Raw genomic sequence first — 21,199 nt, 5'->3', positions numbered from 1 at the left:
TGTACCAAGGAAGTGTATATTGAAGTCCATTCCAGTGTAGAAATCAACTTGTAAAATTGTTTGTATTTTTATCTCATTTCCTTAAGATTTCTATTTTAGCGTATATTTTATGATGTGAATTATTCAGTAAAATCCTGACATAATACCATAAACGGAGTAAAAAAAAAAGTGCAACACATTATGATGGAACTTGCAGAGCAGCCAGGAGTTTGGACTTCTGAGAACCAAGTCCATTTTGCTCACACTTGGGTTCTGGTGCCACCTGGTGGTCATTTTCCTCCCTAGTTTTAATCATCAAAGGGGACAGACAATTCTATACACATGTGGGCTGAAACTTCTAAGACATTGGTTGGTGCCCCCCTGTCAACCTGAATGAGACACTGGGCTTAGGAAATACCAAGGTCTCAAGGACAGGATTCACCTACCTCATCCTCTCTGCTTTCTGACTCACTCTCCCCATCCCCACATTCCACTCCCCTAAGAATAAAAGGGGGGGGGGGTTGAAGAATACAGACACCCAGGCACCCCTAGTCCTTATCTTTAAGAGATGCAAACTGAAGTATCTGTAGATAAATTCATTAGATGCTGGAGATTTTCTTTAAAATAATACAATTAGGGAGGGGGGAAATGGGAGGGGTGGTGATGGATGAAACAAAGACTGGCCATTTGTGACAATTGTCGAAGTTGGGTGGTTCCTTATTCTATTCCCTCTACTTTTGTATATATTTGAAACCTTCCATATTAAAAAGTTAAACACACACACAAAAAAGGACCTAGGGGACACCTGGGTGGCTCAGTCGGTTAAGCATCCAACTCTCGATTTCAGCTCAGGTCATGTTCTCATGGTTTGTGAGTCTGAGCCCCATTTTGGGCTCTGCGCTGACAGCACAGAGCTTGCTTGGGATTCTCTCTCTTCCTCTCTCTCTCTCTGCCCCTTTCTTGCTAGTGCTATCTCTCAAAATAAATACATAAACTTAAAAAAAAAGCACCAGAGAAAAATTTAAGATGAAAAATCCAGTACAAAGTTAGGCATATGAAATAGAAAGCTCAGAGAGAGATCTGAATTTGGGAGTAATAAGCAGGTGGAAAACTAACTGAAGTCTGAAAAGTGAATGAGGTCACGTAGGAATAAAAAGAGAAAGGAAGTTAAGTTAGAATCCTGAGGAATAACAGCAGTTGAATGGCAAAGTAAGCGTTGCTAACAAGTGAGTAACATAGGCCAAAGGGAGAAAGTGTCCTAAGATAAAGGCACTCATCTACACTGTCAAACGCTGCTGAGGGGTCACGAAAGGAAAGGACTGGTTAACATCTTTTAAGTTTTATTTATTTAGGTGCTCTCTGCACCCAATGTGGGGCTGGAACTCATGATCCTGAGACCAAGAGTTACATGCTCTTCTGAGTCAGCCAGGTCCCTGATCAACATCTTTTGAAGGAAGCTGTATGAAAGTCACTGTGACTTTGGTGAGAAGCATTTAAGAGAAGCAAATAAGGCAGAGGGAATAGTTCATATAGGTTTAGGATTTGAGTGGGAGGTGAAGAAATAGAATTAGCTTGTACGAAAAACTCAAAAAGTGTGCTGGGGGAGAGAAATATATGAATACCTTAAGGGAGGATGTCTGCTTATAATGACAATTGCTCATTTATTGATCTACTGCTAAAGAAGCTTGATTTCTTGATCTGCTACTGTCCTGTTGTTGTGTCCTGCACCACTCTGCCTGATTTGAGTGTATCTTTGACTGTCATTTTATATAAAATCTTCCAGTGCCTCTCCAGAGCTTACTGAGATTTGTACAAGTATCTCAATTGGGCCACTCTAAATGTTCCCTAACATCAGCTGAACTGGATCACTAGTCTCTCCCTCCATATGCTTTTTGTTCATACCGCTGCCTCTTATTAGAAAATATTCTTCTTCTCCAGTCTTTGCCTCTTCATATCCTGTTTATTCTTCATGTCCCATCTCAGATGTGGTGCCACATTATCCTTGAGGAACTTCCTGGTCCACTTCCTCTCTAGAGTATACTTAATCTCTTCCTCTTCTATTTTTCCAGTACATGTTGTTTTTATTTCTTGTGGCATTCATCAGATTCTGCTTTACTTCTAATTTTCTGAGTTCATATGATGCCCTTATATATCTAAAGTTTGCACACTATTTGAGACTGACTTTATTGTCCTCCTCTTTGTGTCACAGAAGTATCTAACAAAATATCTTGCCTAAAAATAACTTTTTGAATTAAACTGGATTCTCAAAGCTCTATTGTTTCTAATATATACTCTTTCGGAATCCTAATGCTATTCAGTTGTTGTCTTCCATATAACATTATAATTTTTATAATCTTTCTTCATATGATTGAAAAATAGTATCTAACATTTGCTACTTTTTCGTTGATAAACCTTTCCTATGTATAATCTAATCCAAGCTTTAAAAAAGTATATTTACTTTTTAAAAATTTTGGAGTATCATAACCATACAGATACAAATAGTAATATAACACCCATGCAAATACAACAAATGTTAAATTTTCCATGATTTTTTAAAATTCAATGTTTATTTATTTTGAGAGAGAAGTGCAAGCAGGGGAGAGGCAGAGAGAGAGGGAGACAGAGTCTGAAGCAGGCTCCAGGCTCTGAGCTGTCAGCACAGGGCCCGATGGGGGGGCTCCAACTCACAAGCTGGGAGATCATGACCTGAGCCGAAGTCGAACGTTCAACCGACAGAGCCACCCAGGCGCCCCTAAATTTGCCATGATTAATTCAGATCCTATTAAAAGAAAATCCTCACAGATAAGTTGAAACGTCATCATGTCACTCCCTTCTCTCTCTCTCTCTCTCTCTCTCTCTCTCTAGGGGTACAACTCTCCTAGAGTTGATATATACCCTTCCCAGCCATGTTTTTATAGTTTTGTTATATATGTATGTATACGCACCTTGCGCAAAGTCTTATTTTGTGGTTTTAAAATGACATATAATACAATACTATTATGTATCCCTTTGCAATTTGCTTTTTTCACTCGTTATTGTCAAGATTCATCTTTGTTGGCATATACTGTATATCTCCCTTACTTTACTAAGAAAAGGGTCTTAGTGAAGGGTCTGTGGGTAATAGGGTAATAGGGCCTGTGACTCTATTACCTCTATTACCTGTTATTTAATCTTTACCATAATCTTGTGAGGTAGATATTATTAATCCTATTTGATAGATGAAAAACTGAAGTGCAGAGAGGTTAAATAATTTTACTGAGGTCATATAATTTCTAGCAGATGGCATAAGAGCTTGTGCAGAGCCTCTAACTCCTAATCCCATGTTCTTTTCACTCTAGCATTCAACTATTTAATAAATACTTACTGAACACTACGTGCCAGGCACTATTCTAGGTCGTGGGTATCTAAGCAGTGAATAAGACAAGATACTGCTCTCAGGAGTTTATTGTCTAATTGGAGGAGGCAGTCAATAAATAATATGTAACGTATAATTTGGTTCTAAGGGCTTTGAAGAAAAATAAAGCAGAATGGAGTGGAAAAGAGTGTAAGTGTGCTACATACTATATGAGGCTCTCCGGTGACATTTCAGCAAACATCTGAAAAGGAGTGACGAAAGAGAGGAGTGTTCAAGATTAGGGCAGAAGGTACAGCAAATGCAAAATCCCTGAGGCAAGAGCATATTTGGCTGTCATTCCATCACTTTGATGTTTCTTTTCAGCTACTGTACCAACAATTATCCTCTTGTACCATGGATCAAATGTAAACACACTGCATAGCTTTGCCTGATTAGATACATAATTTTGACATGTTAAGTCTCTTCTAATGGCCATTTTTCAAATAAACAAATTGGGCCGGACTAAAACAAGTCTACAGCCCAAATCCACTGATTTACTTTAAAAATTAAATCATGGATAATTGACGCCCATAACGGTGACATAAATCATACACAGTACTGCTGGTGATTTGATGAAGACACCTGCAAAAACGTTCAACCCCTTTTTAAATATTAAAGGTAGGTAATATCCTCAAGGAAGCTTGAGTGACTTCAAGCGGAAAATCACCTGCTGAAACAGGACAGGGAGGAGTCTCTTATCTTTCATCAGAAAGGATGCCTGGAGAGTGGTAGGAACCTGAGGGCTTTCAACCACGGGGAGATCAATTCTCACGTTTGTGATGCGAGCGAGGCAAGGCTGGTGCCCGTCATGCCTATATCTTCTCTAGAACCAGGGGTCTTGCCTCGGTGAGCCTCCCAGGCTAGGAGTAGCAAAAGAGGGCGGCTGAAAACTAAAACTCGCCACGAATCTCGCCCGCCCCGCCTTCCTCCCTACGTCGGACACACGGTAGGAAACCAAACCTGAGCGCGCTCTGCCTGCTTGCCCCACCCCCTTTCGGCTTCCGGGCCTCCCCCGGGTCCTACGCAGAAAGAGCGGCGCCTGGCGAGCTCCACCAGCAGTGGCTTCCGGGAGGAGTTTTGGGCCCGGCGAGCCACCGTCGGATACCGCGCCTTCCCACCAGAGGTAGCTGTGGAGACGCCGGGAGCCCGTGTCGGCGTCGTTGAGGAGTGCGGCGCATCCTCAACATGGGCGACCACGGCCTGGAGCTGGCGTCTATGATCCCCGCGCTGCGGGAGTTGGGAAGGTAGGGTCAGGCTCGGCCGCTCTGGGTCCCGCGTCCTCCTTCGACGGGCCTGGCCGGAATCTCACGTGTTCTCCCTCCCCTGCGGCGCGCGTGCCTGCTCCGAACCCGTCAACCCCGGCCCTTGTAGATGTGTTCCGCGACTGATTTGAGCGCTTCTCCCTTAGGCGGTTAAAGATATGCGGGTCGTCGCCGCAGACCTTCAGAAAGCAGGTCCAGGGGAGGAGAGGCGCTCGCTGACCGCTCTAGAGCGGCGCCCCGGAGCTTGTTCCCAACCCGGGGTTGCCCTCTGCAGCTGGAAGGAACGGTCCCTTCTGACCACTTTTTGGCCACTTTCTGTACTTATTTGCTTCCCACAAACCTATGTCCATAGATGAGGGACTTGACCCACGAACTTTCCCCAATTTCTATTTTCTGTGATCGCTCGTGGAGGAATTGGGTTTTTAGCTTTACGTTTTGACCCAAATTGCTTCTTTTAGAAGAAAAATCACCAGTTCTCTTTTTGTGCAAAGAAGGCCAATTGCTAGAAAAGGCAGTTGGTTTCTTTCTTCAAAGTGAAACCATAGGGCGTTCTGAAGATGTGACTCCTATATTTGATCAGCCAGCCCCCAGTCTGTTATTTTAGTCAGAAAACCCAGGGACCTTGCCACAACGTCCACAAAATATAAACGTGTACAGAATGTTTCCAAAGTTTGGAAATAATTTAATATATTAAATTTTTATTTTATCTGCAAAAGCCTGTTTCTGTAAACAGAAGAGTAAAATCAGGTAAACCAGTGTCCTACCTGAAGAGAAGGGTAGGATGTTGATGGCTGCCATCCCCCTTCAGCATACTGGCAACCTTCCCTCAACCAGGCCTGAAAGAAGGCAGGGTTGTTGTTTTGTTTGCCTTTTTTTTTTTTTTTTTTTTTTAAATGTAACCCACTGCTTGTAGGCTTGTACCACTACTGCACTTGAACTATCAGCTGGAATTTTTTAGGCTGTTTGAAAACTTAGAACACGAAGTCAAAACTGATACAAAGCCCATAGGATATTTAATTCTTTTCTGTGGTTCAGTTGTGTTCATCTCTACTTGTTGGCCATACAAGGATGTTTAGTTTTCCTCAATCACATAAGAGGGTAAATGAAGGAACCACACATGTCTTAACTGAATTATCCTGGTTTTGTGTGTGTTATTTCACTTTGCATGAATGTTGCAAGCATATTCTGTGTTAACATTTTATAAAGTAGCGTGAATACAAGTGCTCGTTTTAAGAAATTGATGTACAGATTTCATGTTTAAGTTCAGGATTTTTTCTCCACCTTGTTTTAATGTAGAATTAACTGATTAATACTTTTCTTCCCTCTTTTTTCTTCCTTTAAGAGATTGTTAATAAAAATAATAGTATCTTGGATTTATTTATAGCCTCTTACATCAACAGAGCTTAAGTTACCTTTCATTTCATTCAATTGTAGCCATTCTAAGTGAAGAATAGAAAAACTGACTGATAGAGAATTGTATAACAATAGTTTTTAATTTTCATGATCTTCTCATTGCAACTGCTTCATTCATGCTTACTCAGCCTCACCGAATCTCCCTGATATAAAATGGACTAAATATTATCACTATTCAGTGAGAAACTGAGTCACAGAGGGGCACCTGGTGGCTCAGTCGGTTAAATGTCCAACTTTGGCTCGGGTCATGATCTCACGGTTCATGGATTTGAGCCCCACCTCGGGCTCTGTGCTGACAACTCAGACCTGGAGCCTGCTTCAGATTCTGTGTCTCCCTCTCTCTCTCTGCCCCTCCACTGCTTGTGCTCTCTCTGTCTCAAAAATAAGATAAAAACATTAAAAAAAAAAAAAAAAAAGAAAAACTGAGTCACAGAAATTGAAGCAAAATCAAAAAGATAACAGTTCTTCATTAAATAAAGTAAGCATTGTTATTAATAAAGTAATAAAAATGGGGGCCTGATCCAAGTATGCCTTTTTCTTTCACTACCCCCAAGCTAAGGAGCATCTAGTTTCCAACTGTAGTTATATTTGTATCCAAATCTCTAATAAATGTGTTGTGTCCGTAGAGTTTGATTTGTACCATAATAGGATTAATTGATTTTGGTCAAGTCTTCACATAAAGAAGGATTTCTTCACTTTTAACACAAGTTAGAAGTTATATCCCATTTACTTAAATGAGTGATTTGTATTCCAAAGCAACCCTAATGTATATAGTGTTTAATTTACTGAATGTTGAGATTTAAACACTGAAGTTTCTGTTCAAACTATGAGTTGTGTTCTGACTTTGTGAGAAGTTTTAATTATATATTTGAAATGAAAATATGTTCTGACTAAACAAATACTGCCTTAGGAATTATCTACTTAGATTTATAACTGTTCCAATTACAATTATTTTATATTTCAAAGTATACTGAGATAGTTAAAGAGTAACAGGCCTTTTAAAGGCAGTATTAAAAATGTGAAACAATGAAAAAAAACAGTTTCAGAGCTGAGTTTCAGATTCCAACCAAAAAGGCCTTTTCTCCCCCCACCCCCCTTTTTTTTTTCATTAATTGACTGGCAGTTCTATTTCTGAAAAAAGTGAGGTGTCACTGTTTTAATATGTGGGCTTTTCTATCTCAGGGATAAATTTTGCTTCAGTGTTTTTTCTTATTAGCACTCTTTTCTCTACATAGTCTTTCAGGGTGATCTCATCCACTCCTGCTTTCAACTATCCATCTGCTATTTGATGATTCCAAATGTGTTTCTCCAAATCATATCTATCACCTATAGAGCTATTTAAACAACTATATACTGGCAGTTTTAGCTGGGTGTGCTATGAGCAGTTAAGACTCAACATAGTCAATACAAGTTCTACACATATCAACTACTTCCCCCCCCCCTCATTCACTGAGGTAGGGATATCAAGGTAAATCGTACCATATTCACTCATTTTTTCCAAACCAGGAATGTAGGAATCATTCTTGACTCCCCATGTCCTTTTGCTACATCTTTCGTCCTTTTTTCATCTTTACTCTTCCCTAAATAACTTCATCTAGTTCCATAGCTTTAAATACCATCTATATTCTGATAACTCCCAAATTTATATCTCTAGCCCAGAAATATTATTAGATTGCATACTGTTGAACATCTATATCCAGTATGAAAATTTGCATATCCAAACCAGAACTCTTGATTTATTTTCCTTAAACTTGTTCCTTCCCTATGTTATTGTAAATGTACTGACCAAAAGCCTAGGAGTTATTCTTGATTCTTTCCCTTATCCCTTAATAATCTATCAGCACATCCTGCCAACCCTATCTTTAAAATCTACTTTTTGGAGCGCCTAGGTGGCTTAGTCAGTTAAGTGTCCCAACTCTTGATTTTGGCTCAGGTTATGATCTAACAGTTCGTCAGTTCAAGCCTCGCATTGGGCTCTGCGCTAACAGTGCCGATTTGCATGGGATTCTCTCTCTCCCTCCCTTCCTCCTCCCCACCCCCCCCCCCCCGCCCCTGCCCTTCTAGTTGCCTATCCCAAAATAAATAAATAAACTTAAAAATAAAGTAAAATATATTTCTCGCCATTTCCACTGCTATTCTTATAATTTCTTATCTAGGCTATTGTAATTTCTCAGCTAATTTCTTCATTTCCATTTTACCCACTTATAATGGATTTCTTACTCAGCAACCAAAGTGATGTAAACAACCATAAATTATATTGTATATTATACAGCATTACTTCTCTGTTTAAAACCTTCCATTAGTTATCTAGCACACTTAGAATAAAATCCAAACTTCCTCCCAAGGCTTCTAAGGTTCTGCATTTTCTGGCCTCTGCCTGCCTCTGACCTCGTGGCCACATATCCTTCCCTTACTCTGCTCCAATATCATTGGCCTTGTTTTTCCTTACGCACCAAGGTCATTCCAGCCTTCAGTCTTTTGCACTTTGCTGTTTCTTCTCTCTGAACAGACTGGTTCTGTTCAGATGTCATTTTGGAGAGGCCTTCTCTAACCTTCCTGCTTAAAATTACTTTATAATCACAAGATATTTTCAGACAGTGATAGTTGCCATTAAAATATTAAATGGGCAGTGGGAGGGAGATGAAAGTCTGGGGAGCAGCAACATTAGCCACTAAGAGGAGATTTGAATGGTAAGAAGCCAGTATCTGAAATAGAATGGGAAGTATAAGGGTCTCTAAGTGGGAATGAGCAAAAGAATAGGAAGAAGGATGAAATACAGGAAGCAAAGAGGGGACTGGTGTGAGAGTTAAGGGTGGAGGAGTAGCCAGGGGCCAGATCCTTTAGTACCTTACAGGTCAGAATAAGAGTTATATTTTAAGGGCAATGGGAAGCCATTGGAATGCTTTCAACAGGGAAATAATGTAATTAAATTCAAGTTTTAAAAACACGGGGCGCCGGAATGGCTCAATCGGTAAATGCCCAGCTTTTGATTTTGACTCAGGTCATGATCCCAGAGTCATGGGGTCCAGCCCCAAGTCAGCATGATATGCTGAGTGTGGAGCCTGTTTAAGATTTTCTCTCTCCCTCTCTCCCTCCCTCCTTCTCCCCCCTTTCCCTCCCTTCTCTCCCTGCTTGTGTGCACGCACATGTGTTCTCTCTCTCTCAAAAAAATTCCAAAACATGTTGACTCTTCACTCCTACTTAGAACCTTTTGATGTCTCATTGCCTTCAGTACAAAATCCAACCTCTTTAGTTTGTTCTTTGAACTTTGACCTTATAGTTGCTCTTCAGCTTCATCTATTTACTGTCTCCCTCTTCTTTAGCCATATAGAACCTCTTAATAGCTTTTAGAGCATCCTGTGTTCATTCTTACTACTGAGCATTTGCTCGTGCTGTTTCGTTTGCTTGGAATACTCCTCCTTTCCCTTATTTTACCTACTAGCCCCTTAGGGACTTAGGTTTGTATCACTTCCTTCAGGGAGCTTTGACTGATAGGCTCTGCTCAGAGCCAAGTGACCCTCTTGTGTTCTATCTTGGCTCTATTAATACAACCATGCTGTGTTAAAATTACCTGTTTACTTTTTTTAACTTTTTTTTTTTAAGTTTATTTATTTTGAGAGAGCGAGTGGGAGAGAGGGGCAGAGAGATAGGGAGAATTCCAAGCAGTCTCCGCACATGGTGGCCACAGAGCCTGATGCAGGGCTCAAACTCACAAAACCATGAGATCATGACCCTCAGGTTAAGAGTCAGATGCTCAACTGACTGAGCCACTCAGGTGCCCCTACTTTTTTGAAAAAGGTATACCCTCTTAGCTCCATTCCAAGGTAGAGGTTGTATAATAAGTGCTCACTCTCCCATGAGTCATTATTCTAATAGTACATCTAATGAATGATAATCAATTCACCTTTTTAAAAAACTGACCAAAAATGACACAAATAATAGGAATGATCTTTATACAAAATTAAACTTTGTAGAAAACTCAACCACCACCTAGGGTCCTGATTGCTCTCCTGACACACCTCCTCATTCACATTTCTAAATGATACTTGCTAAATTACACTTAGTTTATAAAGATAAACTCATTTGATTTTGTCTAAAACAATTCATGTTACCTTGTAATTTCAGACTTTATAAATTTTTGTTATATTTAAATCTGTGATGTCATATAATATGGTAGCCACTACAGCTGGTCTAGGTTGAGAAGAATTTCAAAGACTTAGTACAAAAAAAAAAAAAAAGGTAAAACAATCACTTTAGTAATTTCAGGGCACCTGAGCAGTTCATTTGGTTGAGCATCTAACTCTTGATTTCAGCTCAGGTTGTGGATTGGAGCCCCATGTTGGTCTCCATGCTGAGCAAGGAGTCAGCTTGAGATTCTCATTCTCTCTCACTGGCTCTCTCCCCCCCTCCCCCGTCCCTCTCTCCCCCCTCCCTCTCTCCCTCTGCCCCTTTCCCCTGCTTGCATGCTCTCTCTATATATATAAATTTTTTTTTTTAATTTTAATATCAGTTACAGTTCAAATAATATTTTGGATATATTATGAAGAAAACTATTGTTTGTTTCTCTCTTTTTTAAATTTTTTAACGTTTATTTATTTTTGGGAGAGAAAGAGCATGAGCAGGGGAGGGGCAGAGAAAGGGGACACAGAATCTGAAGCAGGCTTCAGGCTCTGAGCTGTCAGCACACAGCCTAATGTGGGGCTTGAACTCACAAACCGTGAGATCATGACCTGAGCCGATGCTCAACCGACTGAGCCACCCAGGTACCCTCCCTTTTTTTTTTTTTTTTTTTTAAGGAGGCTTCATGCCCAGTGCAAGGCCTAATGTGGGGCAGGAACTCACGACCCTAAGATCACAAGACCTGAGCTGAGATCAAGAGTTGGACACTTAACCTACTGAGCCACCACGTGGCTTTCTATTCTTAATGTGGCTACTAGAAAATTTTGAAGTGCACATGTGACTTGCATTGTTTCCATTGGCCAAGGCTGGTTTAAATAATAAGATAAACGGTACCAAGTTTTTTTCACTTTCATGTAAAAATAAAACTACTTGGTCTTTGAGTCTATATACCTAAGGTTGTTATGTGTAAATACTGGTGATTTCGGTAACTTAGTAGTTTCAATTTGGGAAGATAAAAATTCTGGAGATGGTGGTGATAGCGTAGAATAATGAGAACGTACCTAATGCCATGGCACTGTACACTTAAAATGGTTAAAATAAATGTTAAGTATATTTGACCATAATAAAAAATAATTCAAAGGACATTTTAACAAACTAATTTAATTTGATACTGTTGACAGCTCCCTCCTTGAAATTCTAACTTTGTTTCTAGAATATACCTCATAACATTTTTCTTTTTATTTCTCTGGTTCTTTCCCTTTCTTCTTCATGGCTCCTTTAACTTAAAGTTCTCTCTTTGGCTTTCTTATTACTTCTTACTCTGCACTAATTTTCAGGGCTTCCACTACTACTAGCTGTAGTGGTGGTAGATTATATAATCTCCATGAATGTCAGGCTCCTCATATGCAAATTAGACTTTAATGTCTCAAACTTATTGCTTGTGAAATATGTAATAATGCAGATAATATGTTTAGCCTTGTTTAATAGATGTTATTATATAATGATAATTTAATCTATATATCTAGGCTAGATATTTCTTGAGGACTAGAGCTTTAATTTTTCCCCCCCCTAGTAAACTCTGTGCCCAACTTGGGACTTGAATTCATGACCCTGAGACCAAACCTCACATTCTCTACTGACTGAACCAGCCAGGTGCCCCTTAAGGACCAGAACTTTAATTCTAACAATCTTTTGTACATCCCATTTAGTTGTTCTCTTGAGACCTTAAATTCAGTGTTTCTAAAACTGGTTTTGTTTTTTCTCCCTGGACCTGTGCTTCCTCATGTGTTAACTCTTTTGGTGAATGGCCTCACAATCCACCCTGGATAGAGGCCTAGGTTGACTTATCAGTCTCCTCCACTAACCTGTCACCTCTCCCAGAGATTGTTTCTGGTGTGTACTATGGCACATTATAGGTGCTCAGTAATTGTTTGTTGATTATATGAATGACTAGAATTCCTCATCCTATGTGGTAGAATACAGACTTTGTACTATATTCTTACATGCTATTTTGTGCTGGTTTGTACCAAATCATGGAATTCAAGTTTAATTCATTGATTCTAGGATACTATTGCTCTGCTTAATTATTGTATCTCCTCTTAATATTTATATTTCTTGATTGATCCTAATTCTCATGTATGTAATTTTCCCTAATATTTTATTGAATTTTCATTGTGGAAAATTTCAAGCATACAAAAGAAGAAAAATAGTATGTCATTTGCCCATTTTACCCAACAACTATCAATTCACGCCCTTCTTTCTCTCAACTCATACTACTTTGAAGCAAATTCCAGGTAGTTCCTTTTTTTTTTTTTTTTTTAAGATTTTACTTTTAAGTAATCTCTACACCAAATGTGGGGCTTGAACTCATAACCCCGAAATCAAGAGTCACATGCTCTACCAACTGAGCCAACCAGGTGCTCCAACTTTGAAGCAAATTCTAGACATCATTTCTTCCATAAATACCAGCATTTATCTGTAAAGCCTAAAGACTTTTAAAATATATCACAGTACCATTATTTCACCTAAAAATATGTATTCTTTTAAATTAAAAAATTTTGGGGGCGCCTGGGTGGCTCTGTCAGTTAAGCATCTGACTTTGGCTCAGGTCATGATCTTGGGTTTCGTGAGTCTGAATCCATGTTGGGCTCTGTGCTGACAGCTTACAGCCTGGAGCCTCTTTGGGTTCTGTGACTCCCTCTCTCTCTGCCCCTCCCCTGCTCACACTCTTGTCTCTCTCTGTCTCAAAAAAGAAATAAATGTTAAAAAAAATTTTTTTTAATAAAAAAATAAATTTTTTAGACTTTTTATTTTTTGTATTTTAGAGAGAGAGAGTGTGTGCACTTGAGTGGGGGAGAGGCATGGGGGGGGAGAGAGAAGGGGGGAGAGAGAGAGAGAGAGAGAGACAGACAGACAGACAGACAGACATTGGGAGAGAATCTCAAGCAGGTTTCATGCCCATTGCGACCCTGGGATCACGATCTGAGCTGAAACCGAGAGTCAGATGCTCAACTGACTTAGTCACCCAGACACCCCCAAAGTAATTTCTTAATAACATCAGATATCTAGTCTGTGTTTAAATTTTCCCAGTTTGTCATATACAGTTTGTTAATAGTTTTTATTTTTGTTTTTTTGGGGGGTTTTGTTTTGTTTAATCAGAATCCATTGCAGGATCATAGATTATCATTGATTGATAGGGCCCTTAAGTCTTGATTATAGGTTTTTCCTCCCCCCTTTTTTTTGCCTTTGGAATTTATTTGTTGAAGACACTGTTCTGTAGCCAAGACTAGGTCAACACTGCTCAATAGAAATAAAATGCAAGCCACATGTAGAATTTAAAATTTTCCAGTAGTGACATTACATAAAGTAAAAAGAAATAGGTGAAATTAATTTTTAATAATATATTTTAACTCAGTATATCTAGATATTGTCATTTCTACATATAATTAATATAATGTTATTAATGGATATATATTTTCTGGTACCAAATATTCAAAATCTGATGTATATTTTTTACTTAAAGCACGTGTCAATTTGGACTAACCAGATTTCAAGTGTTCAATAGCTACATCAATAATGGCTATCGTATTGGGCAGGGCAGGTCTAGATTTTGCATATTGGATACCTGTGGTGTCATTTAGCATGTTTTTTCCCTTTTAAATCAGTAACATGTATTTAGATTTTTCTTTCATTTTTAAACAGAAGGATACAATGAATGTCAACATTAAAACTAAACACATTTGATAAATTCAACTTTAGAGTGTTTTTTACGAATGAAATTGTCTCTTTAAGGGTTAAAAACTCTTTATTTGTGTTTTAGTGCCAGTCCAGAGGAATATAATACAGTTGTACAGAAGCCAAGACAAATTCTATGTCAGTTCATTGACCGAATACTTACAGATGTAAACGTTGGTAAGAAACAGTTATTTCTTATAGAAGTTTTATAAATTGTTTTCTTTTTCATATATACATTATTGCTAGCATTTTTGTCCATGTAGTTTTAAATGTAGAGTTAGTATCTATGATAGTTACTATTTTCAAACAAGTTACTTACAACATTAACTTTTTTTTTTGAGACTACATGCACTACATACACGGGGAGGGAGAGGGAGAATCTTAAGCAGCCTACACCTGGTGCAGAACCCAACATGGGGCTCAGTCCTATGATCCTGGAATCATGACTTGAGCCAAAATCATGACTCGAGCCAAAATCATGACTCAGATGCTTAATCAGCTGAGCCACCCAGGCCCCCCTACAATATTAACTTAGTACATAATGTGACTTAAGCATTTAAAGTAATTCTATTTTTTAGGCACCTGGGTGGCTCAGTCGCTTAAAGTAATTCTATTTTCCTGCTTTTCCTACATTTTCTGCTACTTGCTATGGAGTTCTTTGATATATGATATTATAATAGATAAAAAATAGTTGGCCATTTCTAATCATGTGCACCCTCTTTTAGCTAGGTCTTTCACTAGTGGTTGAGAAACAAATGCCATTTAAATATTCTTTACAAGTTAGTGACTTTGTGGGAGGTAAGAGGTTCCAGTGAGTTGTTGAAATAACTATTTCCTGTTTGTGGCAGTGTAGAAAACAAATATTACCACCCTGGCAACGTGGTGTCCCATTGGTCACATCTGTTAAAATTACACAGAAGGGGTAATATAAAGTAGCATTTGGCTAATGGTTTATAAATTTAATTTCAAATTTGGCACAGATTTAATGACTTAATAGTCATTTAGCCTTTCTTTTTTCAGTCAATAAAATTATGAGTTGCTGAAAAACAACAAAGGGCTACTAACTACTTGCATAATGTATTTTCATGTAGTACTCCCTTCCCTCTCTTTAGACCACTTGCCCTTCACCTCTCTGACCAACTTTTCATCATCTAGGAATCTATTCCTTCACAGCATCTTCCCAGACACTCACTTCCTACACGGTGGATTAGTGCAGTTAACATACTATATTATAACTATCAGCTTATTTATCTGATTCCCTCACCTGTTCAGGTAAAGTTTTTTTTCCCCCCTCAGATTTTGGTACAGTGCCCGGCATATTGTAGGCCTGTAATATATATTTGGTGAATGGATGTATAATAGATGAATGTGCCTGGTTTTTAAACATTTAAAATTAGAAAGATAGGACCATGGAGTTTAGCCCCATCAGTTTATCCTGAGCACTGTATTAGACACAATTCTGGTCACCAAAGTCTAGTTTTTTAACAAAAGAACTGTCATTTCATTTGTCATGCCTCTTTAAGATGAATTTTTTATTATTTTAGTTGCTCTAGAACTTGTAAAGAAAACTGACTCCCAGCCAACCTCTGTGATGTTGCTTGATTTCATCCAGCATATAATGAAGTCTTCCCCACTTATGTTTGTAAATGTGAATGGAAGCCAAGGGCAAAATGAGGTCAAAGACAGTATTGGTGAGTCCTACTATTTGTGCATTCATTTGCAACTGGTTTTATGAAATTTACCCTCTTCTGCTCTTCTAAATTATAACATACATTTTATACATATTTTGGTCAAATTTGCTATAAACATGAAGGAGCAAAATGGTAATTGTTAATTTTGTTTTGTGCATCCTTATTGTTTTCTTTAGTTTTAAACTAGATACCCAGGATGGAACAGAAATAACCAAATTTGTTTATTTGCCATTGGGCACTTAAGCACTTTTCTTTTTTCTGTTTTTGATAATCTCTTTCTTCTAGATCAGGCATTAGCAAACCGTGGCCCACAGGCCTCCTGCCTGTGTTTGTAAACAAAGTTTTATTGCAAAAGCCATGTTTTTTACTTAATATTTACTTACTGTATGTAACTACTAGAAAGGCAGCATTGAGTAGTTGACATGGAAGCCATAAAGCCCTCAAGCCTAAAATATTTCCTATCTAGCCCTTTAAGAACAACTCCTAGATGTTGAAGCTTTTTTCCAGGCTTTATCCTTATTGTTCCTACTACTTTTGCCCCTTTATTGGCCTCCTTATAAAAAGATGTAAAACTATCATCTTTTTTTCTGTACAATGCATAGAGTATTAAAAATGTTTTTTAACTTTTTTTAATGTTTTTATTTCTGAGAGAGAGAGAGAGAGAGAAAGAGTGTGCACGCAAGTGGGGAGGGGCAGAGAGAGAGGGAGTCACAGAATCTGAAGCCGACTCTAAGCTCTGAGCTGTCAGCACAGAGCCCGACACAGAGCTTGAACTCAAGTACTGGGATGTCATGACCTGAGCCGAGGTCAGCACTTAACTGACTGAGCCATCCAGGCATTCCTGTCTATATTCTTTACTACACTTTTTTTTAAATTTTTTTTTTTTCAACGTTTATTTATTTTTGGGACAGAGAGAGACAGAGCATGAACGGGGGAGGGGCAGAGAGAGAGGGAGTCACAGAATCGGAAACAGGCTCCAGGCTCCAAGCCATCAGCCCAGAGCCCGACGCGGGGCTCGAACTCACGGACCGCGAGATCGTGACCTGGCTGAAGTCGGACGCTTAACCGACTGCGCCACCCAGGCGCCCCTTTACTACACTTTTTTAAATAACAGGTCACAACCCATTAATAGGTTATGAAGATAAAATGTAATTAGAAAATATCATAATACATTGCATGTAATAAATACTGTTTCATGAAACTTTTGTTTCATGATATAAAATGTATCTTAGTTGTGATCAAAAAGTTTTAGAAACTATTACAGGAATCAGGAGGACTGTGACTGATTTGTTTTTGTGCACCTGGGACAGAGTTGGCACTCAAATATTTGTTGAAGGAGTGATAATAGTAACCATTTGTTGAAGTTCAAGCACTATGCTGAGAATTTCACATATATCATCTTACTTCATTCTCATGGTAACCCTTATGACTCCCTTCTTATAGATGAAGTTACAGAGGTTCAGAGAGATGAAAAGTTCACACAACCAATAAGTGAAAAGCTAGGACTTAGACTCGAAAATTGGTATTCTAAATTACTGTTCAGTATTTCCATTGTGTGAGGAATGTTTTAGACTATTTTGTTAGTGAAGTTTATACTTTAAAAATGAATCATCAGGGGCACCTGGATGACTCAGTCAGTAAGCGTCTGACTTCGGATCAGGTCACGATCTCACGGATTGTGGGTTCAAGCTCCCTTTGGGCACTGTGCTGACAGCTCAGACCTGGAGCTTGCTTCAGATTCTGTGTCTCCTCTCTGCTCCTCCCCTGCTCTCGCTCTCGCTCTCTCTCTCTATTTCTCTGTCTCTGTGTCTCCAAAATAAATAAACATTAAAAAAATTTTTTTAATGAATCATCAAGCATTTAGCAAATTAATTAACATTTCTGATGGACTTATTTAATATTTTTTATTTCAAAGAATTCAGTAATTGGATCATAACAAGACTTCTGCGGATTGCAGCAACTCCATCCTGTCATACGTTACACAAGAAAATCTGTGAAGTCATCTGCTCATTATTATTTCTTTTTAAAAGCAAGAGTCCTGCAATTTTTGGAGTACTAACAAAGGAATTACTGCATCTTTTTGAAGATGTGATTTGCCTCCATAAAAGAAATGCAGTGGGACACTTTGTGGAATGGCCAGTGGTAGTTAGCCGATTTTTAAGTCAATTAGATGAACGTGTGGGATATTTACAACCAGCTCCTTTGCAATTCATGAACATGCAAAATTTAGAATTTATTGAAGTCACCTTATTAACAGTTCTTATTCGTATTATTGCAATTGTGTTTTTTAGAAGGCAAGAACTCTTACTTTGGCAGATAGGTTGTATGCTGCTAGAGTATGGTAGTCCAAAAATTAAATCCTTAGCAATTAGCCTTTTAACTGAACTCTTTGAGCTTGGAGGATTACCAGCACAACCAGCCAGCACTTTTTTCCGGTCATTTTTGGAATTATTAAAACATCTTGTAGAAATGGATGCTGACCAGTTGAAACTCTGTGAAGAGCCATTATCAAAGCTGATAAAAACACTGTTTCCCTTTGAAGCAGAAGCTTATAGAAATATTGAACCTGTCTATTTAAATATGCTGCTGGAAAAACTCTGTGTCATGTTTGAAGATGGTGTGCTTATGCGGCTTAAGTCTGATTTGCTAAAAGCAGCTTTGTGCCACTTACTGCAGTATTTCCTTAAATATGTGCCAGCTGGGTATGAATCTGCTCTACAAGTCAGGAAGGTTTATGTGAGAAACATTTGTAAAGTTCTTGTGGATGTGCTTGGATTTCAGGTAGATGCAGAGGTAAGTCATTTTTAAGGTTTCTTAATAAGTATGTATTTTGTTTATAACTTAAGCATGTATGTCAGATGTATTAGTGAGAAAATAGATTGTCTTTAATAATGTATATTCAGAATGGAATGATTTTCACAATCCACTTTGGCTCCTTATTCTGAATTTTTACTTTGATTTGAGAAAGATTTGTTCACTAAGTTGGTAATGAACTGCCAATAGGGTAGCAGGTTTTAAAGTAGGCTTTGTGAAGTGTAAGCATGTTTAGTGCATTATTAAAAGGGGGCCAGTTATCAACTTAATTACAAAAACTTTGAGCACTCACCTAGATTTTATCTTTGATATGTTATAATCAATCACTTGTAGGAAACCTATGATTACATAGTACTAATCATGCCAAATTATGCCTTTTTTTCTTATTTGGACTGTGAGAGACAGGCAGTACAATAAAATGTGCAGTAACTTGAGTAAATACTTTATCTAAAAGTCTTGCTGGATTTGTAGTATGAAAGAGTTTAGTAATTCCCTTATAGAATTTTTCTTTGTAGTATTTTGATGGAAGGAAAAACAGATGAGAGAATTTATGTTAAGACTTTTAAGACTGTACAACCATAATTGTAGGTACAGAACCACATATATGTCTATTTATAGGTTGTGAAATTATATAGATTAACTTAGGTCTTTGTTTTACCTGATGAGACTCTGAAAATAGTTTACCTTATTAAAAAACTTACAACCTAATAAATTTTTGCAGTCTGTTAATAACATTTTCTAAGAGATAGTTTTTGAAATTATTTTTACTTTCTCAGTATTTGTTGGGCCCACTTTATGCCGCCTTAAAAATGGAAAGTATGGAAATCATTGAGGAGGTTCAGTGCCAAATTCAACAGGAAAACCTCAGCAGTAATAGCGATGTAATATCATCCAAAAGACGTCGACTCAGCTCATCTCTAAACTCTTCCAAAAGACCACCAAAACAGACTGAGGAGTATGACCTTCATTCAGTTTGTATTTAGTGATTTAATAAAACTTTATTCACTTTTAAAAATCATCTTTAGTTAAGTGCTTTGACTTAAATACATTCCATTGTTCTTTCTAAAGGTAGTCAAAGGAATGCTTAAAATATTTTAATACTAGCAGCCCATTCGAGTATAAAAGATAACATGGCTACATAAGGTTACTTAAAAGATTTTTTAAGTTATTACTTGCCTGTCTAATTTAACTTTTTAGTATCTGAGAAATCTCTGAGATTGCATATCTGTCAGCAGTTTAAAATACATTAACAAATAAACTTTTTGTATAATGTGATCAAAGAATTCCCATATTGCAGTTAGCCCTGAAAGTTGTTTTAAATACATTGTGCTATAAATTTCAGTAGTTGGCATTACATGTTATGTTTTGTTTTAAATATTTTTCACATTTGAACCAATGAATATCTTTACACTGTGGTTGTAATAAATTACAGAATTAAACATGTGGATATGAACAAAAAGAGCATATTATGGAGTACACTGAAACAGAAAGCTGAATCCCTTCAGATTTCCCTTGAATGTGGTAGTCTAAAGAATCCTGTTATCGAGACTTTAGAAGGAATCACGGTTATCCTACAACTGACTGCTCTGTGTACTGTTCATTGTTCTCATCAAAACATGGACTGGTAAAACAACTTGTATTTTCTGGGTGGGTTTTCTGTAATAAATTTGGATGTATTGTTTTAGGAGACCTCATTATTCACTCAATTTGTGTGACCTGAGAACATACATTTTTTAGTGAAATGGAAAGGTAATTTGTTTTTTATTGAGCACCTGCTAAATGCTACGTACTGTATTAAGTACTATACATATATTATTTAATCTTTACAACAGTTCTGTAAGGTAAATGCTGTTATGCCTACTTTACAAATTGGAGATTGAGGTTTAGAGAAATTGAGACTAAGTCATGTGTTCAGTCCAGATGGTCTCAACAACACCTTACTTTCTCCAGGCTCTTTCTTTGGAACAGCTCCCACTATGAGACCAGTAGGTAGAGTATATATTCTAAGGAAAGGAGAAGAAGGGGTGAGGAGCCTCTGATGTTCTGGGTCCAGCTCGAGGGTAACCTGGTGTTCCAGTTCCTCTTAATTACTTCCTCTAACAAGACTCTTTGTCTGAACTTTCCTGCGCACATATAATTAGAAACTAGCAGAGCACATTTTTATATAACTCAAAACTCATTGTTCTTTTAGTCAAACATTTAGCCAAAAGAACATTTCCTTTTGATAATAAGAGTAGGGATTTAGAACTCCTTGGAAGTATATTTTCAATTTAGTACTTTTAAGATGGTTATTTATTCTATCAGAAAAAGCAAGTGTGAATCATCTCTGAAGATGTAGTCTTATTTTTACTGCCAAGTTATAGACTAAAACTCTTTGTTAACTTTTTACATGGTCATTTATTCTGTATTTTCTGACTCTTAATTACTCAATAAAAAGTTATGAAAGAGATTTTAGAGAAACTATATTACCTCAGATTGTATTACATTTAGAATTTGAAACAACTTGAAGGAATAGCTAATTAGACTGCAGTCTACTCTTCTTTAATTAAGGGTTTACCAAGCCAGTTAATAATTATGCAGGGATATCTTCTGTCATTTTTTAGGCCTGGGATACTGCATTTAAATATTGTAGATTATTTTAATTACCAAATCCTAGGACTGATGTAAAGAGACTAAGCTTAAAATAATAATGGCATATTAATTGACGTGCATATTTACTTTGAATTGGTTTAAAATTGTGTTAGTTTTATACTCACAATTTCTTTTGACTTAACTGCAATATTAGGTTGGAC

At 37.7% G+C, this 21,199-nt stretch overlaps 2 protein-coding genes across 4 annotated transcripts in view; one reads left to right on the top strand and one right to left on the bottom strand.

Moving 5' to 3' along the window:
- PLS1 (plastin 1) overlaps positions 1 to 4,296 on the bottom strand; it is a 129,018-nt gene extending 124,722 nt beyond the window's left edge. Inside the window, exon 1 of the mRNA XM_047874595.1 lies at positions 4,041 to 4,296. The gene's annotated coding sequence lies outside the window, so the exon portion shown is untranslated. The remainder of the gene's footprint in view (positions 1 to 4,040) is intronic.
- Positions 4,297 to 4,459: 163 nt separating this feature from the next.
- The window catches only part of ATR (ATR serine/threonine kinase), a 104,648-nt gene continuing 87,908 nt past the window's right edge, over positions 4,460 to 21,199 (top strand). The window contains exons 1-6 of one of the 3 annotated variants that reach the window (XR_007155561.1): positions 4,460 to 4,617; positions 13,988 to 14,079; positions 15,447 to 15,593; positions 17,509 to 18,386; positions 19,184 to 19,362; positions 19,840 to 20,031. Coding sequence is in view for 2 of the 3 variants with exons in the window: in XM_047874592.1 (XP_047730548.1) it covers positions 4,559 to 4,617; positions 13,988 to 14,079; positions 15,447 to 15,593; positions 17,509 to 18,386; positions 19,184 to 19,362; positions 19,840 to 20,031 (1,547 nt within the window). In the remaining variant the exon portion in view is untranslated. The remainder of the gene's footprint in view (positions 4,618 to 13,987; positions 14,080 to 15,446; positions 15,594 to 17,508; positions 18,387 to 19,183; positions 19,363 to 19,839; positions 20,032 to 21,199) is intronic. The other 2 variants (XM_047874592.1, XM_047874593.1) reach the window with 2 other exon arrangements.

The sequence above is a fragment of the Prionailurus viverrinus genome, chromosome C2 (genome assembly GCF_022837055.1).
Source record: "Prionailurus viverrinus isolate Anna chromosome C2, UM_Priviv_1.0, whole genome shotgun sequence".
Classification (NCBI taxonomy): Eukaryota; Metazoa; Chordata; class Mammalia; order Carnivora; family Felidae; genus Prionailurus; species Prionailurus viverrinus.
Note: the sequence above shows the minus strand (reverse complement) of the source record. Positions and strands in the feature narration are given on the sequence as shown.